The following is a 27,626-nucleotide window of genomic DNA, read 5'->3' on the forward strand; positions in this document are numbered from 1 at the left end:
AGATGTGGGTTTGATGACAGTGTTGTCCTCTTCAGAATTTCTGTCTTGATCTTCACTCTTCTTATAATAGGAATCTATAGTACGGTTCTTTTTCACTCCTGGTGTTTCTTTATTCCCTGGCCCCTGACTTCTCTGTCTCTGTTAATGGTGCTAATGCCTTTGCGGTCACTTTGTCTCCTAATCTTGGAATCACTTTCTCCTTTAACAGCCCTCCTCCCCCATCCAGTCTGTCGCCAAGTCCTGTCAATTCTATCTCCACATTATCTCTGGAAACAGGTCCTTTTTCTTCTCACATTGCCACCCCCTGGTTGAGGACCTCTTAACCTCTCCCCTGGACTATTATACTAGCCTCCTAATTGGTCTCCCTGACTTCATCTTCCCTCCTTTCCAGATGACTTGCCCTGCATGTCACTTACCCAAGTCATTTTCCTAACATAATCAGAAACTTTCAGAGGCTCCTTCTTGTTAAAATACAAACTTCTCATTTTGGTTTTCAAAGCTCCTCACTGGTTTGGCCGCAGCCCAGCCAAATTGTCCATTTTCATTCTAGGGAAAGGGGAAGCAAAGGGAATAAACATTTATTAAACACCTACTAGCTGCCAGGCCACCCAGAGACAGGTGGCTCAGTGGCTAGAGCACTGGACCTGGAGTCAGGAGGACCTGAGTTCAATCCCAGCCTTGGACACTTAACTAGCTGTGTGACCCTGGACAATTCCAAAAGGCTTATGATGGAAAATGATATGTACATCCAGAGAAAGAACTATGGAGTCTGAATGCAGACCGAAGCATACTATTTTTACTTTTTTTTTCTTTCTCATGGTTTTCCCCCTTTTATTCTGTTTCTTTCACAACATGACTAATGTGGAAATATGTTTAACATGATTGCACATGTATAATCTGTATCAGATTGCTTGCAGTCTTGGGGACAGGGGGAGGGAGGGAGAACAATTTGGAACTCAAAATCTTATAAAAATGAATATTGGAAAAAAAATTATTTTAAAATGCTGTGAGGTAGATGCTGTTCTGATGCCTGTTTTTCATTTGAAGAAACTGAGGCAGACTGAGAATTGCCCAGGGTTACACAGCTAGTGTCTGAGGCTACATTTGAACTCAGGTCTTCCTTCTGACTCAAGGGCAGCTAGATGGCTCAGTGGATAATTTTTTTTTTTTAATCTCAGTGTGTTGGCTCATTCGGATGCCTACAATGGCTGCTGCTCCCTTCTCCCATCACCTGTTGAGTCTCCACCCCTTCTCCAAGGCTCAGCTCTGCTAGCACCTCGAAGGTCTAGTACCATGGTGTCAAATTGAAGAAATGGGCCATTAACATGGCCTGTCCTGGATTTGGAGTCTGAAGCCTTGATAGAGTGGGGGTGGGGGGGCCAGAGAGACAGAGACAGACAGAGACACAGAGACTGAGACACTTAACTCCACCTTGGGAGGGAGTGGGACAGATTCTATCCCTCAATTAGCACTTATTAAGCACCTATTATATGCCAGGACTTTGCTTGGTGCTGAAAAGAAAAAAAAGAAAAGCCCATGCCCTCAAGCCTATATTGTTTTGAAAGATATAATATACATATCATAATTTGGGGGGAGCCTTCCTGAGTCCTAGCTCCCAGCTGAACAGTATCTTCTACAGATTTCTTAGAGCATTTGACCTGAATATCCTTTTTGCCCTTATCACATTCTTCCTTGTATCAGTTATTTGTGTTCTTGTCTTTCCTCCCTTAGCCTCTTACATTTTTGACATCTGGGTAAAATGCTTTCTTTAGCCCTGTTATTTGGGGAAACCCCACCTCCAACTCTACTTTCATTTATGACATTCCACAGGCTAAAATAATTTTATTCTGGACTTAACCCTCCTGAACTTTTTTCTCTGGACTAAATATAGCGCTCACCCCTCCCTCTATGGGAGGATCAGCCCCAGTCCCTGCCTTCAGGGAGCTAACAGTCTGTAGGAGAAGGTGGAGCAATTTGTGCAGGTATTAGATTAGTGGTACCTATTGTAAAGGCTGTTGGAAAGCAGAGAAAACAGGTTTCCGTGGGTCAGAAATGGTGGAACGAATGGAGGGAAGAGGCATAGCTGGTTACTGCAGTGTGGGTATACTTGCTACCTAATAAATCTTGTGGACCCCAATATTGTAAATATTCTCTGTACTGGGTATCATTGGGTCATGATCGGATGTTTGGGGGTACCTATGCATAGGGTAATTTCAAGTCCTAAGAGATTAAGTGCATAAGCTAGTCTTCCTTTTGATTTTCCCCCCCAGTTTCGGGACATTCGTGGGCATTGGAGCAACCATCTTTGTGCTCATTGTGGTCACCATCATCCTCTGTTTAACGTGTTCCTGCTGCTGTTTGTACAAGATGTGCCGAAGGCCCAGACGTGAGTTTAGCCTTAGTCCCTCATCCCTTTTCTTTCACCTTCTTCTTATCCCTATAGATTCACTCTTTCGGAATTCCATTCCTTCCCCATCCCCCAGTGTGTCCCTTCCCAGTCCTGATTCCTATCCCTTGTCCAACCTCTATTTCTATCATCCATTCTCTTTTCCCATTCATGTCCTTGTCCCGTATACTTTCCACCAGACCATTATGTTTTCCACCCCAACCATTTTCCCTACCTCCAACTCCATTCATGTCCCCCATACTTTAATTTCTCCCTTACCTCTTTCTACCTTTTACCATTTCTACCTGCCTACCTCTTCCCCACTGCATCAATTCTCTCTACTCCTAACTCCATCTCATTTCCCCATCCCTTCCTCTTAAAAAAAAAAAAAGTTTTTTTGTTTTTACATTATAATTATTTGTGTAAATGTGTTTCTCCAATCAAACTGAACCCTTTCCTGTTTACAATGATAATAACAAAAAAAACAGTTAAATAATAACACAGTCCTTATACAGGAACCACATCTGACTGTGTGTACAGCATTATGATCTAGGCATCTGTTAAGAATAGGCAAACTAGTTTCATTATCTGTTTTCCTGGATCCATTCCTTTCTTTATTTTCCTTTCCCTATTTCCATTCAACATTCCTCTTTCCTTTACCCTGTGGCCTAACATTAGCCAAAAGATTCATTGGGTGTGTGTGTTGCATGCGTGCTCGTGTGTATGTTAGATAGCCTATTGGGCACTCTGATACCTGGTTATGGCCATGTGGTGTCTTGACTCTTCATGACTGCATTTGGAGTTTTCTTGGCAAAGATACTGGAGTGGTTTGTCATTTCCTTCTCATTTTACAGATGAGGAAACTGAGGCAAACAGGGTTAGGTGACTTGCCCTGGGTCACACAGGTAGTGAGTGTTTGAGGCCAGATTTGAACTCAGGTCCTTTCTGATTCCAGGCCCAGCCGTCTATCCACTTCAGCATCTAGCTACCCAGACTTCTCATACCCCTGGATGACTTAGATTAGTACACTGTGTATACCTGTGTATGCCCTACCCCGTGCTTATCTGTTTCTGTATTCCCTTCTATGTCTTATGTCACTCTCTGTTGTGTTCTACCCACCTCTGTGTCCATCTGTTGGCCTATCTCTTTGCCTTGCTCTGTTCCCTTCTTGTGCCCAGTTCTTTGTCCTGAGCTTTGGCCTCCTCTGAGGCATTCTGTGCTCATCAGTATTTCCTTGCCCATCTCTGGGCTGGTGCCTGTCCCTGTCCTCTGTTCAGGGCCCCACTGTGTCCTCTTCTGCCTCCCACTCTTTCTTACAGTGCTTTCTTACTCCACCCCATGATTTAATTTATGACAAACAACATTAGCCTTTTCAGCATCTGGTTGTGGAACAGAACTAGGAAGCTTGACATTTTCTGAGGCCTGTAGCTTGACTTTCAAGAATCACTGGGAATCACTCAGTTTTTCCAGCAGCCCCGGGATAGGGTTGAAAGAGAGGAGCAATTCTGTATGTCCCATGAGGACGTCGGGTGTCTGTGGGCCCGGGTTTGTATGTGGGTTTGTTTATCTCTGCATATAGTTTCTTGTTCATCCCAGGGATAACAGTTTGTATGCATATTTGAGACTGGTGTGTGTGTGTGTGTGTGTGTGTGTGTGTGTGTGTGTGTGTGTTGGGGGAGTGTGTGTGTGTTGGGGGAATGTATAAGAGTCAGGCTAAGGCCCTGCCCTAAAAAAAATGGGCTCTTTCAAGAAGACCTTAAAACAGATAGGGAAGGTCTTGGGAGACTTAGGCTTTTGCTGATCCAAGAGAGAAGGAGCCTTACTCTGTGTTCTCTTTGCAGCTGTGGTGACAACCACTTCGACTACTGTGGTCCACTCTGCATACCCACAGCAGCAAGGTGTGCCACCTGGTTACCCTGGGGCCATGTATCAAGGCTACCAACCTATGCCTGTCCAGCCTGGGATGCCAGTTGCGCCTTATCCAACCCAGTACCCGCCACCCTACCCTGCCCAGCCTACTGGACCTCCTGCCTACCATGAGACTCCGTCTGGTGAGTACAGCCAGGATAAGGGTGCACCTTATCCTTCCACATTTTCCCTCCCCTCCATTTCGGAGCCCGGACCCTTTTAGCCACAGTGACTTTCTCAAGTGGCATTTTTTGACCTCTGGGATCCTATTTATAGGAATCATTCTCTACTACCCCACTCTATTCCCCCTGCCTTTTTTTCTTTTTTAAGCGTTGTTCCCTTTGAAGTTCAGGGGCTTTGTTTGGGGACACTACCTTGGCATTACTTCCCCTTTTATTCCAAGACCCTGATCAGTGTCACTGTCCCTCTGGTCCCTGACACACCTGTACTAATTAGCCCTTTGCTAATTGCACATGGGTAATGGGAAATAATAAACCAATATTTCTTAAGAGACATATCTGATTTTTTAAAAATTCAGACTGGCTCTGATGGAGGAATCTGGACTTGGGGGATGTGATTGTGACTAATCTGGGGGGGGGTGTGTCTGTTTATTCCTCAGCAGGTGCTGGAGCACCGTACCCTATCAGCCAACCTCCATACAACCCTGCATACATGGAGCCTCCAAAGACTGCCTATTGAGTTGCTTCTGTGCTCTGCCCCTGAAGACCCCCCTCTCTCTTTTCCTCCTCTTCCTGTCAGTGTGTGTTTGAGCGTGTGGGAATGAGTGTCTGTGTCATCTTCTCTTCTCCCAAGTAAATGCAAGCTGTATGTTGTACTTGTAACATTCTGTTTCCCCACAATATATGGGCTGGGATGAGAGACAGTGAAATGACATTTCCTAAAACTTTCCTCAGATCATTCTGGAAAATGAGTTGGTGTGATTTTTGCCAAGTCACAGGAAAAAAGGAAGAGGCTTGTGAAACCAGCATTAGTTAGGGCAGTGTTTGAAGGGTAGTTAAAGGAATAGATGAAAATACCCATGTCAGCACATGGCTTTTCACCATGCCATGAGTTGCCAACCTTGACCTGAAGACCAGAAGAGGCCCTCCATCCTGGTGCTGGTTCCTGAAGGCCTCACAGAACCCACGTCCTCCACAGTGCCCTGCTGATCAGAGAGAGGACAGCAGCAACATCAGGTGGTCAGTGGCTTTGGCTCTCTGACCATGTCAGCTTTAGGGTACTTCTTTAAAATTCTTATCAGCTCTGTACTGGCCAAGAGACATTGTCAGATGCCACAGCATAATTCACTCTCTGCTTCTAGGGCCCTCAGCTCCTTCCCGTCTCGGGGTCCCTGCCAGGGCCCCAGCTCTCCCTCTCCATCCAGTCTCCATGTGGAAAGAGGATTAGGTGGGGACTTCACCCTCCTGGCTGCTGAGAGGAACTTGGAGCCAGCCAGAAGGGTGCATCTGTGTGTTCTGGGATTTGGGAAGGATCCTCTTGGATCTGAGGTCTGAATTGTTTGTTGTAGTCATTAAACAGATCTGGCCAGCACTTGGCTGAAGAAGGTAGATAGAAATCTTGTCCCTTCCTCTGTCAGAGAAGGGAGATAAGATGGGTGCTAGGCTTGTCTCAGTTCTGTTTGCTGAGCTGCTCTCTCCCATTCATTCCCTTGTCAGGAAGGACATCCAGACTCAGGTTTGTCAACCCTTGTTCTCTCTTAATTTTTTTTTAAACTTATCCCAGGGTTGGTAGCTATTGGGACCTGTTTGTCTCCTGGGGCAAGAGATTTTGATGACATTTAAGCTGCAAGTAGCATATGCTCAGGCTTGCCCATGGTGGGTGGGGTGCAGGATGGATAGGGAAGAAAAGGAGAGGGGACTATGCCCCAGAGGAGAGGGGGCCAACCAAATTCCCTCTTTGTTCTTCTGTAATTGGAGGGAAATGGATTGAGATAAGGGTCCCTCCCAGCTTCAGAATCCTATAACCTAGCTTGGGTCTCCTCTTCAGTTAATCCTGTCCTTCGTCTCCCAAAACCCAAAAGGAAGGGGGTTAGGTGGAATGGCACTGAAGGCTGATTGTGGGTTGGCTGGGTCCTGTCTAGAAGGGGGATGGGCATTTGGTTTCAGAGCACAGACTTTTCTGGTTTCATCCTTGGGTCACTCTCACTCTCTCATTTGTAACCAGTTGCCTCTGTGTGTTCTGTGAAGGGGCCTGTTCCTGTTTGGGCCAAGCTCTTATTTGTAATAAACCTATGGATTTGAAAATGATTGTTCTTCAGTAACTCTGGAGGTGGTGGTGGATTTAAAGGAGCTTCTGGGTCCCAGTTATTGGGAATGGTATTAGGTTGGTCAGCTTAGATTGGGGGGCCTCTCAGGGATAATTCTGGATTTCCAGACTGTAGCTCTGTGGTCAGATTAGATCTGGGGGGTCTCGAAAGCCAGTTTCTTTCTGTCTTCAGATTGGGGGCTCTGAAGCCAGATGTCCTCCCCTCAGACTAGGGCTAAGTTGTAGAGGTTTTCTCCCCACTTTGTCTGATGTCTCCCATGTTGACCCCTATGTATGACAAGTGGTGGGAGGGCTTTGGTCTTGGCCCAAGGTAGGTAACCAGATCCTTCTCACTTCCCCCTTTAGATTTACTAAAAACAATTCTCCAAGTCTACCTACTCTGGAAGTGATCCCCTCCTAAAAGGCTTTTGAAGGTGGGGGTACAACAAAGAGGCCAGAAGAGCTGTTGGATCAGGCCCCTTAGGTTCCCATGGTGGGAGTCTAGGCCAAGTGTTAGAATTTTTATTTATAAGTTTGTTTTACAACACATCCATGAGAGAGACCCTCCCTTGGAAGACCTGACAATACCAGCTGACCCCCCCATCCAAAGTCTGGATGAGATCAAGGGTACCCAGGACAACGTGAATGACATGGTTAGAATGACCAAGGTACCCAGTACAGAGCTACTGCCACAGTTAAGATGACCAGGGGGCCCAACACTGCCAGCAGGTGGGATGTGTTCAAAATCGAGGTCCTAGGAATGCTCCCAGAGTGGGAGGGAGCTTCTGGTCTACCTCTTCTCCTCCTGCCAGCTGGGTTGGTATCCCCTGACATGGCCAAGTTGGTGGCTGCTCGTAGCTTCTGGCGTTCACTCTTTGTCTTTGTATCATAGGCAGTTCCCTGTTTAGTCATAGCTCCTGCTTCATACATGGGTTTCACGCTACTGAAGGGTCTGGCATGAGTGTCAACCCAGTGTAGCAGTGGCTGGGGTCTTGCCTGGCAGATGCTGACCAGAGCAAGGACATCACCCTCAGCTGTGTGGGTGTCTGGTGGGGCTTGGCCATATAGGCGGGTGTAGACATTACCCAAACTGTAGCTCTTCCTTTGGCTAGATTCCCGGGGTGGGCTGGAGTGGTCCAGGGCTCTCAGGGCTGAGATGCTGTCCACACAGAAAACACCACTTAGGGCATCTGTGCCTAGCCCAGCACAGCTCAGCTCAGCTTGCAACAGGGGGAAGTCAAAGCGGTCTCCATTGTGGGCCACAAGACAGACAGGGGGTGGCTGCCGCTGAAGGAAGGCCTGGAGTAGGTCAACAAGACCAGAGTCAAAACCTCGCCTTCGGTAGGCAGTCAGCATGGCTGTGTTCAGGCCAGTGAGATTGCTGGCTGCGGAGCTACAAGCCTTTCCTGGTGCCACACACACGCAGAGCTTGTCGGCCACCCGGGGTGGCAGCGGCACCTGGGAAGGGTTCCCTGTTGGAGGTGCAGGTTGGGGCCCCTCCAGGGCGTGTCTGTGGACGGCCACCAGGCACAGCTCCGTGACCTTTGGCTGAGAGAATGGCAGTCCTGTGGCTTCTAGGTCCATGAAGACAAGTGTCTCCATGGGTCTAGAGGAGGCAGCTTCCAAACCCATGGACCTGGGAAGATAGTGAGTGAAGGGAAACAGGGATAGAGAGGCTTGAACAGGGAGCTGGGGTCGTGGGACACGGGGAGTAAAGGTGGAGGCAGGCATGGAGGTATATGTATGCTCCTCATGGATCTGGGAAGAGGGGGGCGAGGAGCTGCGCGGTATGAAGCACATAGACCTGAATTTGAGAAACATGGTGAATGTGGTGGGAGGCAGTGGGGTCTGAAGCTCATTGACTTTGAGTGGGGGTTACTCACTACAACAGTAAGTGTAGGTGGAGAGCCACACTGGGGTCTGAAATTCATGGATCTAGCATGGGGGGTGGTGGAGATAGAACGGTTTAAGGCTCACGGGTTTGGAGAGGGGGACATAGTGCAGGCGGAGGGAGGCTGTGGGGCCTGAAGCTCATGGACTTAGGAGAGGGTAGGGGGACGACATAGTGTAGGTGAGGAGGCCGAGCAATCTACGTCTGAGGACTTCGCAGAAGATTGGGGGGGGGGGGGGCCTGGGGCGGAAAAGAGGGGAGCAGGGGCGGGGGCGGGGGGGGCGGGGGCTCAGGGGGTCAGTGGAGCCCCTGAGCCAGGGCGGGGGTGGGAGGCTGACTCAGCCCAAGGCCCGGATTGTTGGGTGTGGTTTCGGCTCCAAGCCGGGCCGGAGGCCAGCTTGGGGGGGCAGGGATCTGAAGCCGGGTAAGCCATCCCGGGGGCTCTAGGGCTGGAAGGGCCTTCTGGAGATAGCTCGTGCCCTCCCTGATAGCAGGATTGTGCAGCAGAGTCGCGGTAGCGTCTGCACGGGCTCCGGCTCCTCCTCCCCACGCCGGCGTGGGCAAGGTTTCAGTCCTGCAATCTCAATGTGTTCCCCTTCCCTCCCCGGGATGTGCTCTACTTACCGGCCGGATCGGAGGAGCGGGTTGGGCGCTACGGGCAGGGTCGGGACTTCGGGGAAGTTCTCCTAGTTCTCCAGGCTCGACTTTGGGGAAACGAAAGCTCACCCTCCAGCTAGGACCGAGCCCCGCCCCCGCTCCGCCTTCCAGCGCCCAGGGAGGGGCGCAGACACGCTCCCTGCCCCCCCTCCCATCCACGGCTGTCTGTCATCTGCACGGCAGCGGGAGAGCGAGAGCGGCCCCGGGCCGGCAGGGTCTTCTCCGTCAGCCGCCTTCCTCCGATTTAGAAAGAAGGTGGGGGCTCGGGGATGGCAGGATCTGTCCAGAGGCCCTGGGGCCCAGAGCCTGGCAGAATGAGACGGTCCTTCTGGGTCCTTTGACTGCCCGAACCTGCCAAGAGCCCCACCCCCCAGGATGTCTCAGGCACAGCGTTGTTCTCTTGGGGAAAGAAGATTGGTGCAGTGCCTCACCGTGATAACTGGTAGCGTTCCCAGCATCTGTCCAGGGCACCAGAGTAATGGCATCCAGCCTAGTGCTGGCTCCCCTTGGGGATTCCAGGAAATTAAGGTGGGACCCACTTGGGAGTTACGTAGTTTCCTACCAGAGCTCTAAAGAGCAGTGCATTTATATGTGGGGTGTAGGGTGGGAGGGGAATGGTTGTGGTGGACACAGGAAGAAGGTGATTCCACATACTCATGGAGTACACAGGTGTCTTACTGGCACATCAACTTTTCTGGGGCCCTGGCGTGCTCTTTCTAAACAGGGATGGGCAAAGTGGAGGCAGGTTACACTGGGAGGAGGTATTGCTTTACTTTCAATATAAATGGAAACCTCAACTTGGTCTCCTGGAGATGCTCCTCAGTTGCAAACAGGTGGGCACTAAGTGTCTGTGGGGGGAGGGGCTCCTTGTGTTTAATGTGTACATATCAGATGAGATTTCTGCAGCACCGTGAGCCTTGATGGGAAGAAATAAGTGAGGAGGCAGGAGACCTAGGTTCAGGGCCCAGCTCTGCTACTGCTGGAGTATCACCTTGAGCAAGTGACCTAACAACAGTTTCCTGATCTCTGAATAAAGAGGTTGGATCAGATTACCTCTGAAGCTCCTTACAATTCTAAAATTTATAAATCTAGCTTAAGAGGTTCTTCCAACTGCAGAATTAGGAAGGACCCAGGAGCTAAAAGTGATAAAATATAGTGATCAGTAACATTCTTTGATGTGTCAATGACATTCACCTTTAATCAGTTGGTGTAATTTTTAAAACTCTGTAAAATTCATGTCTACAGTTGAAAAACTGGTAGTCTAAGTACCACCTTGTGGTTTAGCTAGGGTCTGTGTCAGGGTCATCCACGTCTGGTTCTGTTCGGCACAGGTCTTCTAGAGCTGTTTCTAAACCAGAAACAAAAAGATTAAGTTGTGATTGGCTTGATCCAAAGCATCAGATTGAGAACTGATGATGCCAGCCAGTTGTTTTGCCCCCTGCAGCAGTACCTCAGGGACTGCCTGCCTGCCCACTGACCCTTCTATTCTCCTCCCCTCCCTTCCCCAACACCCCTAGCATCTGGTCATATTTGGCCCCAGGCTTTGGTGCTGAGTCAGAACGAGGTGTGAAGGCAGGCAGCAGATGTGAGTGCCAGATAGCTGGCTCAGGAATTTGTAGACATGGATGAAAACCCCACAGGCCTCAGTGTTTGGGTATAGGAGGGGCTGGGCTGCTAAGCAACATTTTACAAAAGACAGATTGGAACCTGCAGGGCCACTGAGATAATAGATCATATCTTGGGTTGCTACTGGGGGCACAAAAGTGAGGTTCTTGTCCTAGAGGTCTCCCAGCTTCCTAGCTGGTGATATGGTCACTGTTTTCCTTCCTTTGGCCTCCCAAGGACTGAGAACCTCTCTCAGAAGTGACCAGTACCCAGCTTCACTCTCTCACCTTCATAGTTTGTCCTGTCAGGGAGGCCTCGAAGGAGGGCTTGGATACCAGGAATCACCTGGTCATATTGGTGTAGAACATCCATGCAGTGCACATGGAATAGGGTGTCTCTCTGGGACAAACTGTGCAATAACAACAAGGTGTCCCGGAGACACCGGACCATCTGCTTTCTCTGACCCATCTGTATATGGCCTTCCAACCTTCGAATGGTCAGCCACTGTCTGTGTAACATCACTATGAGTGCTTTGACTACCTGGGAAACAAAATGAAGAACAGGCATTAGTAGTATAGGATAATGGAGGACTTTTATTTAGGGGTTGGTTTTGAAGGGGAAGAGAATGCTTCCTGTAACTGATTTCATTTTAAATACTGTTTCAACAAATGAATCAATCAACAAGCATTTATTAAACAGATACTATGTACCATACGCCTGTGACAGGTAAACAAAAGACCAAAAAGAAACAGTTCATACCTCAAAAAGCTTATAGTTTCTGAGGGATGATATACACATAGAAATGCATGTATATGTATATGTGTATATGAACACTATTACACATACACATATGTATAAATAAAATGTAGATACAGAATATATACAAATATAAGGTAATTTTTTTGGTTTTTGAAGGGGGCACAGGAAAGGTTTCATGAAAAAGTTGGTGCTTGAGCAGTGTTTTAAAGGAAACAAGAAATTCTAAGAGGTCGAGGGGAGGAGGGAGAACATCCCAGGAATGGGAATAACCAATATAAAGGCTCAGAAATGGAAGATGGGAGTGTCCTGCAAAGAACAGCAAAAAGGGCAGTATGGCTCAACTGAAGGGTGCAGGATGGGGACTAATGTATGATAAAGCCAGAAAAGTAAGCTGCAGTCAAGTTGTGAAGGTTTTAAATGCCCCACAGAGGAGTTTCCATTGGATCCTTGAAGCAATAAGAAGCCACTGGAGTTTACTGAGTATGGCAATGGTAGTTAGAATGGTGCTTCTGTTTATGGATATGGTTCAACCCAGCTGCCTGGTCTAAGCCACACTGAATAGGCAAGTTCTTACTTGCTGGAGGTTAATGAAGATTCAGAATTGAGGCCACAAAAAGGCAAAAATCTGAAAAACTGAAAAACATTTTTCTCTGTATCAGTGGTTCTCAAAACTTTTTGGTCTCAGGACCCTGTTATACTTTTAAGAATCACTGATAACCCCTTCCCCCAAAAGACATTTTGTTTATGTGTGTTATAGCAGCCAATATTTACCATATTAGAATTTAAAGCATCACAGTATTATTATGGAAATAGTTTTGACCTCACAGATCCCGTGAAAGTATATTGGGGACCCCTTAGGGGCCCTGGGCCACACTTGGAGAACCACAGTTCCAGAGGTATGTATGTATACACACATGTGTGGCGAGGGTCACTGCATCACTGCTTGGGAGAGGTCACGATGTTGATAGCATGATTCAGATCACTGTGTAACTGCTACAGGGGTGGCAGGGCTTCTTTGAAGTGTAGCCAAACATGAATTGTACTGTAAAGTAGAAGAAACCATTTTCGGGCACATAGAGGAAGAAGGCTCAGATGGCCTTCTTCCTTCATAACAAGTACTTGCTGCTGGTTCAGCAGAACATTTAGTATGCATTATTCAAGGTCTGGAGGAGGAATAAGGGCTTAGGAAGGGCAATGAACAAAGTGTGGTTTTTGATTGCTATGGTAAACAAGGGGCAGAACTGACATGCCCCAATACTGCCCTACCCATCCTCTCATTCCCTGGCCACTTACCTCCAGGTTGCACTGGCAGTCAGATCCTATAATGGAGATAGGAGAGTCAGGGCTCTGCATGATCTTGGCCAGGAACCACACTGTCTAGGACAAGAGAGCACAAGGACGCAAGGTCCTACCACAAACTCTGCAGGCAGGAGTAGAACCCTTCTAGAGTAACCAGGCTTCTTGGACTGCCCTCCACTTTGATTCAGCTAACTCAGCAACTGCTTACCTGGACAAAAGGAGGTATTCCCTGAGTACTAGTAGGTACTCAGAAGTACAGCCAATCCAAGCAGAAAGGAACCCCACTTTTTTTTTCTTTTAGGCAATTGGGGTTAAGTGACTTGCCCAGGGTCACATAGCTAGTAGTGTCAAGTGTTTGGTCTGAGGCCGGATTTGAACTCAGGTCCTCCTGACTTCAGGGCTGGTGCTCTATCCACTGCGCCACCTAGCTGCTCCGGAACCCCACTTTTAGAGATACCCACCAAGGTAAAGACCATCACTAGCACTCAAAACAAAGTCTGCTCTGCATTTGAGAATGTATGGGCTCAGGCTGCTACTTAACTGCTTTATGCAAATGGATTCTGTCTCCCAACCAGACTGTGACCTCTCTGACAGGGATTACTCCCCAACAATGCTTAGAACAGGGCTGGGCACTTGTGGCTGAACAAATGAAAGCCTCCTTCCCCTGAGACTGAAATGAAAGACTTTCTCCCCTAGGAACTCTTCAGCAAGTTCTTGAGTGGCTTCTGAAAAACCAACAAGTTCTGGTGTTTACCTCTTGTTCCAGCTGAAACCATTGTGAGTCCACAGCTGCTTTATCTGGCCTTGACGTGATGTACATATACAGCAAGAGGAGAAGACAGGTTTCTGGAAAAAAAAAAAGTTTCCATTTCTTTCACTAAGTAATCACCCCTTTGTTCACCTGACCAGGCTCAGCGCAGGTACGGCTGAAGATTTCAGACAGTTCTGCAGGTGAAATTTGGCATCTTGTGCACCCCTTCTTTCCTACTAAGACAGGCAGCACTCATCCTGAGGATAACAAACTTTCTAACTCTACCTAGTCTCATCACTGAGGTGTTCAGGGCCTTCTAATGACAGAATAGAGTAGTTCTGATAGACAGGAGAGGAGGGACAAAGGAGGGAAAGAATAAACATTTATATAACACCTGCTATGTTCTAGGCACTGTACTAAGCACTTTTTACAATTACTTTCTCAACACCCCTACCAGACAAGAGCTATTATTGTCCCCATTTGATAGCTGAGGAAACTAATGCACACAGAGGTTAAACAGATACTTGCCCAGGGCTACACAGCCAGTAAATGTCTGAGGCTAGATTTGAACTTAAGTTTCTTGACTCCGGGTACAGGGCTCTATACACTGAACTACCAGCTTCGTGAGTACACAGTACTCTGCTTCTGCCACGATAGCCCCTTGGTTTCCAGAACTGCATTTTTACCTGATTGGGAGCAGAGCTGAGGAGCTAACTTCTCATGGTCACCAAGCAGAGACAGAAGATGAACAGTCAGGAGGACAGCTGACAGATGGGCTGTTGAGGAAAGGCACTGGAGCAACCCGTGGCTGCTCAGTACACACTGGAACCTAGAAAACAGACAACCAAGGATGCTGCACCAATCAAAACCTCTGTGCTATAGGACATGCCATAGTCTCCTCACTAGAGAATAAAAGAGCAGCTGGATTCTCAGGATGCAGGCAGCTCAGGGCCTATTCCCCAGCAGCCTTCCAGCACCCAGAGGGTGCAAATTAGAGAGCAAATGAAATGTTTCCATGCCCTTTGTGCTCTCCATTCCCACAGTGAGGGGGAACACATCCCCTGATGCAAGGTGTAACACAAAAAGCTTTAGCCTGGGATTTGGGAGTTTTTGTCCTACTTCTGTCACTATAACCCCTCTCTAGGCCTGTCTCCTCTAAAAATAATGTTGGACTAGATGATCTCTAAGGTCTCTTGCAACTTTGACATTGTAGGTCAGGGTGAAATAAAGGACAAGCCAGACTGTCTGTGGAAATGAGCACAGGCACACAAAGATGCAGCCTTAGCCATCCTGGGCCCCCTGATGTTTTTTCCCTGCTTGTACAAAACATTGTTAGCCTATGCCCTGACCCACTTCCAGACCACAGGCATGTGAAAGGTGTGGACCTAACAACAGATTGAGGCCCTTGAGGAACCACGTATAAGAGACTTTTCTTCCTCGTAACAAGAGTAACGTGAGTCTGCACCCTGGTTCATGCCCAAAGACAGTGTGCCGACTTGGGGATTACTGGTGTGGTACAGGTCACAGTGGTTAAAACAAAGCTAAGGAAGAACTTTGGATGGTCCACTTCTAGATCCACTGGGCCCTGGTACCAAAGTAGCCACGGGGGAGGGTTCCTTGGTTTTAAGTTCTGAATATGTAGCTCTGCTTTCCTACAGGCCGAAAAAAGAATGAGTCCAAAGTGGGCTGGTGGAATTTAGCTGCTTCAATGAGGAAGGAAAGCACCTGTGAGGCCAAAGGCTATGTGGTGACAACAGGTTCACTCCAAGCACAAATCTCTGCTTCTACATGGCAGGCAGAGGAGTAGTGAGCTTTCCAGTATTTATGTGGTATAAGAATATACACTGTATGTTTTAATATAGAGAATGTGGTATAACAGGATATTTCTTATTAAGCAGTCACAATGTGGCAACTTACAAATGTTTTAGTTTCATGACTAGGGCATTTTAGGTTAATAGAAATCACAGGACAAACCCCTTACTCTGACTAGATGATCTCTAAGGTCTCTTGCAACTTTGACATTGTAGGACAGGGTGAAATTTGCTATACTGAATACTGGTACTACTTTAGATCTTTTTCTTACAGATTTTGGAAAGTGGTTTTTAGAGACCTTCAATGAGACATAAGTGGGCTGTTAATCATTCAACTATATCCCAAAGAATGTAAGTTAGAACAATTCCCTTTTACATAACAGATCAGTTTGTGTTGCTGGAAGTCTGGAATTGCAGTGGGTCCTGTGAGACTGAACTAACCACTATTATACAGGAAGGAAACTACCAGTGACAATACATTCTCATTAGCCTTTACTGAATTGCTATTAAACTGAGGTGCCTCAGACTCATATGAACTCAAAATGCTATAGCTAACCCAAAGGATCACTAATCCAATCCCTCATTTCACAGATGAGGCAACTCAAACCTAGAGATCCTAACATTTGCCAAAGATCACACAATAATCTGACCTATAACTAATCCAGATGGGTAAAATAATATTTTGTTTTAGCTGGATTCAACTGTACTGAGATTTTATACATAAAGATGTTCTGGAAAGGAAAATATTACACAATCTCATCATAACACAGTACCGTGCCCAGAAGGACAGACAGAACAAGGATCAATAACTTGACATGGACTTCTGGTAAACTAACTTATATGATCTAGCTTAGGGATCAGCAACCTACCAACTACATCTAGACATAGACTCATATACTATGATGGATGCAGGGTATCAAATACTGTTACTCTTTGCCAAGACACTGGAAATGGACATTCGTGTCTCAAATTGGATTTTTCCTCTACAACTCTTTGTGTACTGTGGCGTATAGCCCCCATCTTACCTGTCATATAAAGGTAGAATTAAACAAAAGGTATCCCCTTTCCCTTCTCCAAACCTAATCCAACTCTCTCACAGATAAGAATATTCCCTATAAGGAAGTGTAATAGAACACTAGCCTTGAAGTCAGAAGAGCTAGGTTGGAGTCCAGATTCTACCACTCAATACCTGTGTGACCATGGGCACATCACATACCACTTTCCTTCTCTGACGCTCAATTTTCTCATCTGCAAAAGGGATAATAATAATCACACCATGTACCAGCCTCCAGGTAGGATCCAAGGATCAAATGATATGCCATAAATGCTTTGTGACTTCCAAAACTATGCTTCATAACTAAGCAAGTATGGATTAAATTAAGGATAGTATGTACTATTTGCTAAAAGTTCAGGGAGAAGGCTGAAGAGAAACTTGATTCCTGTCTGCTTTTTACCTGGGCAATAAATCAAATGCACAGTTTTCAGCTAATTTCACCAAAACCTTAAGGCACTGGTTCAGGACTCTAACTTGTAGGTGACCTGTTGAAGCAGAGGAGAAAGACAACAAGTGAAGGAGCATCTTCAACAATGGATGTTGGTTCTGGCTATTCACAGTCTCCTCTGGGCCTTCTGCCGGTTGTTCTTCCACCATAGGGTTTTCTGATGGCTTCCCATGACTCCTTCTGCACACAGCGTTCTTGTTCTCTCCTAAGGTAGGATCCTCTCCATCAGCGGCATCTCTTCTCCCTCCTACTGACAGTAATGTCTGAACAACAGCCCCACTGTAACACACCAGGTGCTGAAGAATGCCGAGTGCCACCACAGTGAACCCTTCCAGAGCTGACAAGGAATCCTCCGTGTTGGCCTCCACGCTGGTGCTCACTCGAGAGGAGCAGGCTGATGAGTCTGCAGAACTGTTCCTTTTCACTGTGGCCAAAACCTGCAGAGTCTGGCAGTAGAGGTCAATGTAATGCCTCACAAGGGGGAGAAGGTGCACAGCCCCAGGGAGCTGGCAGAGCTGAGTGTCCTGAGAGGGTCTCCTCTTCCCCTCAGTGAGGCCTTCATCAGATGAACCTTCATCCCTGGCAATTAGGTTTAGTCCCGTGATGGCCAGGCTCTGTGCTTCTCTCAGGGATGAGGCAGAGAATGAGCCTTCTCTGGAACACGTGGTCTGGATGCTTGACGTTCCTGATGAAGCACTAAGGAAAAGCACAAAAGAGGGCAGTCCATTAATGCTCTGTATAAAGCTGCCACTTGGTAAGTGTTTGTTCTATAGTAGTGTATGACACTGCACTGCATCATGATCCCAACCCGGGAGGAGGCAGTGTGTGCTGCAAGCAGGCCAAACTATAGCCAAGAGGCCCCAAGCACTTTTCTCTAACGAACTTTTCATATCCACCCACCCAGAAAACACATGGGCCAGTAAGGACAGGGCCAGCTCTAGCTGCCCAGAAAGAATGTTCACCAGTCCTTTCCTGAGAAGAATTGCTCAGAAGCTGTACCCTTACCTGCCCAATCTTTGAGGCTGGAAAAAGCCAGCAGGGGCTTCAGGATGACTGCTCAGAAGATGACAGAGACCTAGGGATGCCCCTGGGGTCAGAGGCTGCTTCAGAAGCAAGTTTATTAAAACAGAACCTGCAGGAGATAAAGGAGGTTGAATTGATCTTGATGTGAAGCTTTTTCCAGGGCATCCAAAGGAAACTTTGAAGTTCACTTGAGATACTCCCCAACCATGTGAACCAAGCCCACATTGAAAAGCCCTGTGTTTCTTGTATGTTAGATGTCCGAGGTTCCTGTATACATCTGCTTGGAGATATTTAACCAAAAAGGCCTCTCCTCTTGCTGTTCATTTCTCATTTTATAAAGTAGGTTTAAAGGACTGATCAGTGTCGGCCTTAAGTGGCTCATCATCACTTCCTATTGAACCTCAGTTTCCAGGCAAGTTGGAGAAGGAAGAAAATCTTGTTGTGAGCTGCCCTTCCTCCCCACCAACCTTTCCCCTACTCCACCAAAAGGGAACTGTCCCTTTGCACATCATGGAATTTTCTGTGGGGCTGCGAAAAGCAGTCTTAGCTAAGGTGTCCAGCGTCTGGGACTACTAACTTCAGTACCTTGAGTGTTTGGTCGCTGAATACAACTGGAAGTAAGATCTCTTTGTGTCTCCTCCTGTTTTACAGATTCATTTCCCAAATTGTGGTTTTTATTGTCTGAAACGAGAAGCACAAGTTGTAAGCTGTTTACAAAAGACATGACAGCCCAGAAACTCTTGGCTCAATGTACATGTGTGATTGCCTTGGAGAAAGGGAGTAAGCAACTTAATCAATCAGTCCCATTAAACTCTGGACATCCCATTGTAGGCAAACCCAAAGCCAGAATGAAACAAGAACTAAGCCTTCCAGAAAAACTTTAATATCTTCAGCTCCAGAATTAAAAAAAGAAAAATCACTGCATGTAATGGAGAAGAAAATAAAATTTGTCTTTTCTTTTTAACTGAACTATAGATAAACACTAAATTGCAGCTAACTGCTTTTTGTGAGTTAGGTGCCAAAAGTATGAGGACACAGGAAGCTTTTCAGAGATAAAGATGTTGTAGAGAAGGAAAACAAAGATTCTGTATCATAACTAAGTTAAGAGAATGGAAAGAAAGACATTTTAAAATGTACTTAAATTTCATTTAATCCACAGTTCTTCATCTCCTGGTCACAAAGAGTTGATAGGAAATAGCCTAGATGGTGGTCTCAAAATGAAACCCTACGCTGCCAGTTTGTTTCCACAGAAGAAAAAAGCAGCATCCCTTCAAATCTTGACTGAGAGAACCAAAACACAAGGGTGGCTTTTGTGAATCAGAACAAATGCTGCATATCATCCCTCTCCCTTACAGGCCATGGCCTATGAGTCACCAAGTCCTGTTGATGCTACCTGGTCCCACTTCTCCTCTCCCACTGCCACCACCCAAAACAGCCCCTCATTACCACCCACCTGGAATACTGCACTAGTCTGCTAACAGATCTTCCCACCTCTACTCTTCCTCCTTTAAATCCATTCTTTATATGAGTGTCAAATTAGTCTTCCTTATGTACAAATCCACTATTATTCCTTTACTTAAAACCCTTCAACGATTCCACAACGAGACACCTTTCTAATCTTATCTCACAATACTCTCTTCCATGCATGCTACAATTTTAACTGGATTTTTTCCTCACACATAGCCTCATCTCCATGTCTTTGCTTACCCTGTTCCTCTCTTCTCTCAGTCTCTGTCTTTTGAAATCTTAGCCATTCTTCAATGTCTAGTTCAAATGTCACTTACTTCTAGAAGCCATCTCCAGATTCAAGCCTGAAATTTTTCCTTCCTCTGACCTCACACAGCATCATGTACCCTTCTATATCCACTTCTGTACTAGTTATTTTGCATTTATTGCACAGTATTGTGTGTATATATTGTAGCCTCCTATGAGGAATGCAGACTACATGAGGTCAGTGATCCTATTTTAATAATCTTTGTATATTTCTTCCAGAAGCTGGAACCTAGTAGGCACTTAATAACTGGTTATTGAATGAAAACCAATTGTGTTTCCAGAATGTTTGGTGGGTGCTTACCCTCTCTGTAGGATAGAGCCAAGACACAGGGCTGTGTTGATGGTTGACAGGGGATGTGTTGGGAAGGGGATGTGTTGGCACTGAAGGATTCCTTTGTAGGAAAAGATGATTTTTCCATTTGTGGAGAGCAAGCTTCTGGCTTTATAACTCTGGAAGGACTTTTCCTAGGACTAGAAAAAGTTAAATCAAATTTAGTAATAATGATTCTACTGAAATCCGTTAAAAATATTAAGTAACAAAAATTTTCAAAAGTCATGCTAGAAAATTTCATGGTAAGATGTTTTTCTCTTTGCTAAATTCAGGATAAGGTTTTGATTATTATATTTGTACCACTTTTCAGCTGAAATTTTGCACTTGCAAAGTGCAAGACATCTCCTATTCACCTGGAAATGAAAGTAGACTGGGCCCTTCTAGTTAATTAAGAATGTTAGCCACATTTATTACTTAGTTTCATCAAAGCATCTTTTCTTTGTAGAGAAGTCATTACCTTAAGTATTTAAGGACTGAGACACAAGACTCAAGAAAAAGGAGGTAAAGATAATGTGGAGAGGATGTGTACAGTGTCTGCTACCCTGAAGCATAAGGGAAATTTAGGAAGTTTTTCTGCAGATCTCAATTTAAGGCCAAGAATAGTTTTGCTTTGTTTTCCCCAATGCACAGAAACCTGAGCTTCAGCTCCTAGGTCAGAAAATGAGGGATTATGACAACTCTTCAGGAACTTGTGGAAGGAGGGTTATGAACCTGCTGCAGAGACAAAGCCCTGAGCCTTTCAGCTTTCTCACTTGAACTACCCATGTGCTCCTCAGATGCAAATTGAGAAAGGTGCTCATACCTTGCTCATTTGAGCAAACGTATGTCCTTCAGGGACAATAAGTCCAATGCCAGAAAAATACTTTTAGCAGTGGTATTCAAATTCCAAGGATGACAGAGTCCCATTTTTTCAGGATAAGTTCCTAGTTTTTTATATACACAGGGTTAATTTAGAAAATAAAGAAAGAAAATAAGAAAATAAGAAAGAAAGAAAAACAGGCACTTACAACCAAAAGGAAAGGAGGAGGTTGTCAGAAAGAAGTGAGTGACAAGACAACAGATGGAGAATAGATATTCTGACTAGCTAGGTCTGAGTTGCTGGCTTAGACTTGAATTTCTATTATTTAAAAAATGTTTAAACAGTCAAAAAATGCTTGAAGAACAAATCATTTTATTTTAAGCAAATTTAATTTTTATGCCTAACTCAAAGTATGGCGAAACCTGAACACCTCTGAGGTGCTAGGTCCTTCCAATGTGAAATCAAGGCTCCTGACTAGGAGTTATGACCTGGGGTTTGGAAATCTTCCCAAAGTCTGTGTCTTTACCAAAAAAGGACTGTTAATGACCTTCACTTAGGACTCTCCTGCTGATTTTTCCTAAATAAGGCCAGAGGCACCTTCTTTCTCTCTGCAGGACATACTGTACCTGACATGGGAGATGGACAGGGTGGTGTTGGCTTTACTGGCTTTTCCGCTGTTCTGCAGTTTGGTCCTCAATTCATTCATCTCAGCGTCTTTAAACTGAAGTTCTGACTGCAGCGACTGGAGCTAGAAGGCAAGAGACACTCTATTCAACAAATATTCTTTAAACACCTATTAGGTACAATACAGTATGTTAGGGAACACAAAGACATAAATGAAAACATGTTGTGGATGAGTAGGTTCGTGTGTCTAGACCATTTTTAATACCAACCTAAAGATTTCACATCTTGAACTAGAAAAGGGAAACCAATAAAAAACAAGGACAGGGGGCAGCTAGGTGGCGCAGTGGATAGAGTACCAGCCCTGAAATCAGGAGGACCTGAGTTCAAATATGGCCTCAGACCAAACACTTGACACTTACTAGCTGTGTGACGCTGGGCAAGTCACTTAACCTCAATTGCCTAACCAAAAAAACAAACAAACAAACAAACAAACAAGGACAAGAAATTGCTGTAAGGCAACTAACCATATCTAATGATCTCAAATTGTAGTCTTGTTTCTTAATCTGGGCAAGAATTAATACATTATAGATCACCTCATTTATATAAAAAAGTGATTTCCAAAGTCTCCTTGATATGTACAGCCCAAATATCTAGAGTCTACATGCAGTGCATAGAGCTATGGGTCCGTTCTGTAGATGGCTTAAATGAAATGGGGTAGCTCAACTGCAATTGTAGGAGTTTTAAACTGTTGATAAAACTAAGGGTCTGTGTATCAGCTAAGTTCTGTGTACAGAGGACAACTAAAATGTAGGAAATCATTCCATCAGGAAGCCCTCTGTGTTAACTTTACTGGTGTGAAGTCCCCTTCAGGAAGCCCTAAACCGGAAATTTTATATGCTCAATGTGATTTTAACAGAAGACCAGAAACAGCCACAAGAATGCAACCAGAGATTTTAAACCGAGTTCAGCAGGGCACTGTCATGGAATGGAAATAATATTAGATTTGGATCCAGGAGATATGGGTTCTGACATTTATTAGCTATGTGATCATGGGCAAGTCTCTTAGCTTCCCTGAACCTCATCTGTAAAATAGACATAACGATGGAGAGATGATAGACTCAAAATGCAGAATGAGACATACTTTGGATTTGGTCAGTGAATGAATTAGCTTTATGTGACTACATATTTGCTACAAAAGTTTATTTTGTTGTTATTTAATGGGGATGGGGTAGGGAGGAGAGAAAGGAGGGAGAGAGGAAGGCAAATAATAAATGCTTGTTAATTAATATAGTAGGGAAAAAAATGAACATTGTTCTTAAATTTTTATGGATTAGTGTAACATCCAGGAGTTTGTGGCCAATGTTTTTTCTGTAATGATGCTCTGGGCCTAGTATACTTTATTTGTTAAATAATCAAGGATATTTTGGTGTTTGTAATAAGATTTGTTGTGTTAGTGATAGTGAGTTTCTGGTGTATTATTTTGGCCACTTGGTCATATTTTTCCAGGTATTCAGTAGGTACCAAATTTTTGAAAACTGCAATGATATGTCATACTGTTTCTACAATCTCCTTGTAATACCTGAATCAATAATAAGTCTGGGTTTCTTTTTGTAACTTCTGTAAGCAATGATCTGATCCTGAAGTGCTATCACAAACTCCTCTGTTTCTATAAACAAATATGGATGACTTAGCCATTTGTTTGATGTTTCTTGGTCAAAATATTATTGAGTTCATGTGGATGATGCCTGTAGAAGGCCTTTGGATTCTACTTGTGTGTCTAAGTCATTTCATTGGCTCCATGTGGATGTAAACTAGTCTCAGTTTCATTCAACAAATCCATTGTTGAATAACAATTTCTCATCAATTTAATTCAGTAAACATTTTTAAGTGTCCTCTATGTGCCTGGTACTATGTTAAGTTCTGGAGACACAAATAAGAAAAAGAAAGACAGTTCCTACCCTCAAAAAGCTTACAATCTAATTGGGGAAGACAACACATACTTGATCTTAATGTTAATACTCTCTCTCCTTCAATAAAATGACGGAACTCTGGGAGGACTTTAAGCAAAAGGGCCGTTTTGATACAGTAAAGCTGATGTCAGAAACAAAGGTAATAGACAGCAAATTACCTTTTTGGAGAATTCTTTTTCTTTGTCATTGAGGGCCTGAATTTTTTCCTGTTCCAGAAGGAAATGTGACCGTTTCTTTTCTTCTAGATTGGACTCTGTGTGATGCAATGAGTCTCGTAAGATTTTAATTTCTCCATTTTTAATGAGGATTTCCTCTTGCATTGCTTTCATCTGTAAATCCCAAATTAATCTTATGAGAAAATATCATCAGAGGAAAAGAGACATATATACTTAAAAGCTACATGTAATTATGATCTCAGGTTAAGGAGAGAGAAGTTGAACATATAAAAATACAACTACATATATATTCTAGCACAAACTAAGGAGGCAGCTAGATGGCTCAGTGGAGAGAGTGGTAGGCTTGGAGTCAGGAAGACCTGAGTTCAAATTCAGCCTCAGACACTCACTAGCTGTGTGAATTGTTCAGTCTACTTTATCCCTTAACGAAGACAAAGTTCTGAACAGGCTTAACAGATAAGCCTGTGTCCATTTTCATCAGTCAAATCAAAGAAAGATAACATGATGGAAAAGAGTACTGGAATTGAAGCTAAAAGACTCAGGGTCTACTATACGCTCTCAAGCAAATCATTTTATCTTTCAGAGCTTCAGTTCCCTCATCTGTAAAATGGGATTAAGAATCCTTCCATTACCTATTCTATAGGGTCTTTGTGAAGAGAGAATTTTGTAAACCTTAAGACCATATACAAATGTGAGCTAATATTGTTACTGAATTGGCTTCACAGGAACAGGGCAGAAAATAAATCAAAAAGCATTTTTGTGTTTACTGTGTGCCAAGTACTATGTTGAACACTGGGGATACAAAGAAATGGCAAAAACAGTTCCTCAAGGAATTTATATTCTACTGAGGAGACAGCATGTCCATAGACAGGTATATATAAAACATATTACGAGGTACATTTAGATGGGAGACACTAACAGCAAAGAGGACCAGGAAAACTCTCCTGTAGAAGTGGCATTTTGGGGGCAGCTAGGTGGTGCAGTGGATAAAGTACCGGCCCTAGAGTAAAGAGGACCTGAGTTAAAATCTAGCCTCTGACACTTACTAGCTGTCTGACCCTGGGCAAGTCACTTAACCCCACTGCCTAGCCAAAAAAAAAAGCGAGGGGGGGCAGTTGAAGTGAGTCTCAAGGAAAGCCAGGGATTTTAAGGTATGGAAGTGAGTAGAGAATACACTCTAGTCAAAGGAACAAGGAGGGGAACAGTAAGCAGGCTAGTAAGACTGGACTGAAGAGTCAGAGAAATATGAAGACTAAAAAGATAAAAAGGGGCCAGGTTGAGAAGTGCTTTACATGTTAAATGGATGAGTGTATATATTTGATCCTAGAGGCTAAAGAAGCCACTAGATTTTATTGAGTGGGGTTGGGGGAATGAGTGGTCCAATCTTCACTACTAAGAAGCAAAGAACATTGTGCATCACTTACCTTTTCCTTTAGTTTTTCATGTTGTGCTTTCAGTTTTTCAAATTCAGAAATATCTTTAGCTGGAATCTTTTCTCTGCTTTTCTCTGAAAGATTTTTACTTCTGGACAATCCATCTTGTTCAGGAAACTTAGGGATTCCTGCCAGTAACAATTTACTTATATTATGTCTGAATCCAGATTTGCTGAAGAGAATCATTTGTCACTATGAATAACCTGCAGCAACCCCCAGCTTAAGAGAACATTCAATTTACAAATGATCCCATATGTTAAGTTCCCCTACCCCACATCTATTTTCCTGAGCTCCCACTTTGCTGTCTCAAGGAGTCTGTGCCATTGAAGCTCCAGCTCCAATAAAACCAAATGGTGGTTTGATTTTATGGTACCATTATTATTACGTATTAGGCTTTGGTGAGATGACGTGGTACCTAATCACCTCCCTAGAACCTAAGACAGTGTTTAGAGGCAAGCTGTTGATTACTTGAAACACAAGCTTTTGAAATACAACCCATTCCCAACTTGCAAACTGCCTGTGTGAGATGAGGGGGGTCAGGAAGGTGAGTAAACCTGTAGAAACATGCTTAACTTTATTCCAAAGTCAAACTTATTGTGCTGCCTATTTTCCATACTCTGATTTAAGAGTGTTTTCACATCAGAAAAAGGATGAATCATTTCAGCTTGTCCATTAATACTGATATCATTGAAGCATATCTAGTCCCAGAAAGAGAGTGAGGTAGAGTGGACTAGCAGTCAGAGAGACTTGTGTTCATATCCAGATTCTGATATACTTACTAGCTGTGTTACCACTGGCAAGTCAATTAAACACTCTGGACTTAGGCTTCTTCACCTGTGAAATGGGAATAATACCTGTAGTACCTACCTAACAGGGTTGCAAAGGACCAAATGATATAATGAATGCATAGCACCTTGAAAACTTAAAAAACTATATAGAAATGAGCTATTATTAGAATTATTGATTTTCCAATCCCCAACATCAAATTCCATGTACATACCAAGGGAGTATTTCGCTGTGCTGTCATTTTTGGAGAGCTCCAAATGCCCCACACTTTTTCTAGCAGCTGAGGGAGAAGAGGACCTCGAGGCAGAATTTGTGTTCAGTGGGACCTTGCAGTCTAAATCTTGAGTCAAAGCTTGGGATGCAATGATATCAATTTCCTCCAGATCATCTGCTGTAAACTCTTCATTGTATCCAAAGCAATCTTCTGTCTCCTTGAAATCAGTAACGTCAAAGCTCTTGGACCGTTTATTAGGTGGAGAAACCCCTGGAGGGTCCTCCCTGTTATCTCTGCCATGGTGTGGGTGCAGACCATGAAACTGCACAGTGGTCCTCTTCTTGCCCCCCAGGAAGCGGGTCCCTGAGTTCCCTGCCATTGTTGTTCTTCTGAAGAAATGGCTTGACACCCAGAAGATTCCTGGGTGGGAAGATGTGGGGCTGACTGGAGGGAAAAGTGGTATAAATGTGATGGGTTGAGATAAAGGAAGAAGAGAGGTTGGATCATCTTAGGGCTTAGGAAAGAGAGGAGCCACCCCACCTTCTGTCACATCTCAACAAGAGTCACTCATTCTTCCAGTCATCACCTTTCTATGCCCTCCCATCGTTACCTCCCCTCCCCCATTCCTCCCCCCGACAGGTCCTCTCTTCACCCCTCCCCCACCAGTCCTCTCACCATCTCCCCAGGCACCCCTTCCCTCACCTGCCCTCTCTCCAGTCCTTCTCCACCTGTAGTCTCCTCATCCCTCCCTTCCGGCCACTCCTCCCCTACCCCTCTCCCCACCCCAGTACACGAGACCGCTCTCGGACTCGAGCCGGCCACTCACCTCTGTTCTGCAGCCGCCGCTACCACCCCTTGTCAATCATTGCGCACGACCCGCCTCCCAACCACATCGACCAATCAGGCCCCGGGCTCCGGGCGCGAGGTTGAGCTCCCGGCAGGCCTGGGGATCAGGCGCCTCCGATTGACGAAACAGCGTCCCCGGCGGCCGTGTGCTGAGCGCGCGATGATGACGTAAGAATGTTGAGAGAGGGGGTGCAGCGTCGGGGCTGGCCTGAGGTGCCTAGGAGAAGGAAGCTTGGGAGCTATGGCGGCGAAAGCCGTGGCGGGAAGGATTGTGGGAAATAGAAGGGATTAGGGGTCGGGGGGAGGGGAGAGGTGGGCGGTGCTGAGTCCGACGGAGCACTGTGGAGTCGGTGCAAATGCTGCTCTTTCCGGGTCCTTGAGCGTCTCCAGAGACCCAGCGGGGAGTGGAGGGCGGGGGTGGAGGACAGAGCTGGCTGTGCTCCCAGAAACGTCATCTCCCCCAGGGGACTCCAAATCCATAAGGCCCCTCCTCATTCGTTTGGACGTAGCCTCATCCCCACGCCAAGTACGGAGAGTGGGACTGCGGCCCGAGGGAGGGCCTCCGAGAGCGGGCCGGGCGCCTCGGGCACTGTCCCCAGCGTGCCAGCACTAGTTCCGTAACTGCATTCATTCATTCATTCATTCACGCTTTCGTAGTTCCTACTGAGGACTAATATAGGAGGAAAAGCACCGTGGACCGTGGTCCTCCAGGAAAGCTTTTGATCTCTTGGGATGTTGTCCTCCCGAGGGAGGGAGGGAGGGGCCTATTTTGGCCATCCGTAAGACTCCAGAGCTCCAGTCCAGCTTCCCCCGCACT

The 27,626-nt window shown here is 45.4% G+C and overlaps 3 protein-coding genes across 14 annotated transcripts in view; 1 reads left to right on the forward strand and 2 right to left on the reverse strand.

The window, feature by feature from the left end:
- Window positions 1–6,561, forward strand: part of SHISA5 (shisa family member 5) — a 42,816-nt gene extending 36,255 nt beyond the window's left edge. For 8 of the 9 annotated variants that reach the window (XM_027860652.1, XM_027860650.1, XM_027860653.1 and 5 more), the window contains 3 exons: window positions 2,271–2,386; window positions 4,228–4,437; window positions 4,914–6,561. In XM_027860652.1, coding sequence (XP_027716453.1) covers window positions 2,271–2,386; window positions 4,228–4,437; window positions 4,914–4,993 — 406 coding nt within the window. In that variant the 3' untranslated portion in view covers window positions 4,994–6,561. The remainder of the gene's footprint in view (window positions 1–2,270; window positions 2,387–4,227; window positions 4,438–4,913) is intronic. The other variant, XM_027860649.1, reaches the window with a different exon arrangement.
- Window positions 6,562–7,023: 462 nt separating this feature from the next.
- On the reverse strand, window positions 7,024–9,209 carry TREX1 (three prime repair exonuclease 1). Its single transcript, XM_027860627.1, has 2 exons — window positions 9,075–9,209; window positions 7,024–8,195 (listed from the first exon to the last, which is right to left on the reverse strand). The coding sequence occupies exon 2, from the start codon at window positions 8,189–8,191 to the stop codon at window positions 7,214–7,216; it is 978 nt and encodes a 325-aa protein (XP_027716428.1). The 5' UTR covers window positions 8,192–8,195; window positions 9,075–9,209; the 3' UTR covers window positions 7,024–7,213.
- Window positions 9,210–10,285: 1,076 nt separating this feature from the next.
- On the reverse strand, window positions 10,286–26,879 carry ATRIP (ATR interacting protein). 4 transcript variants are annotated; one of them, XM_027860628.1, is made up of 14 exons: window positions 26,790–26,879; window positions 25,964–26,407; window positions 24,955–25,091; window positions 23,513–23,683; window positions 21,387–21,508; window positions 19,932–20,101; window positions 18,443–18,538; window positions 17,840–17,966; window positions 16,787–17,530; window positions 14,208–14,350; window positions 13,525–13,616; window positions 12,765–12,848; window positions 11,000–11,252; window positions 10,286–10,455 (listed from the first exon to the last, which is right to left on the reverse strand). In XM_027860628.1, the coding sequence occupies exons 2-14, from the start codon at window positions 26,340–26,342 to the stop codon at window positions 10,388–10,390; spliced, it is 2,586 nt and encodes an 861-aa protein (XP_027716429.1). In that variant the 5' UTR covers window positions 26,343–26,407; window positions 26,790–26,879; the 3' UTR covers window positions 10,286–10,387. The 4 variants fall into 4 exon arrangements, with proteins under 4 accessions (XP_027716429.1, XP_027716430.1, XP_027716432.1 ...); XM_027860629.1 differs by lacking the exon at window positions 26,790–26,879 and adding an exon at window positions 26,666–26,719; XM_027860631.1 differs by lacking the exon at window positions 10,286–10,455 and having other exon boundaries at window positions 11,165–11,252; window positions 12,765–12,844.
- Window positions 26,880–27,626: the final 747 nt, after the last annotated feature.

Source organism: Vombatus ursinus, unplaced genomic scaffold (assembly GCF_900497805.2).
Source record: "Vombatus ursinus unplaced genomic scaffold, bare-nosed wombat genome assembly UNPS02014225.1, whole genome shotgun sequence".
Lineage (NCBI taxonomy): Eukaryota > Metazoa > Chordata > Mammalia > Diprotodontia > Vombatidae > Vombatus > Vombatus ursinus.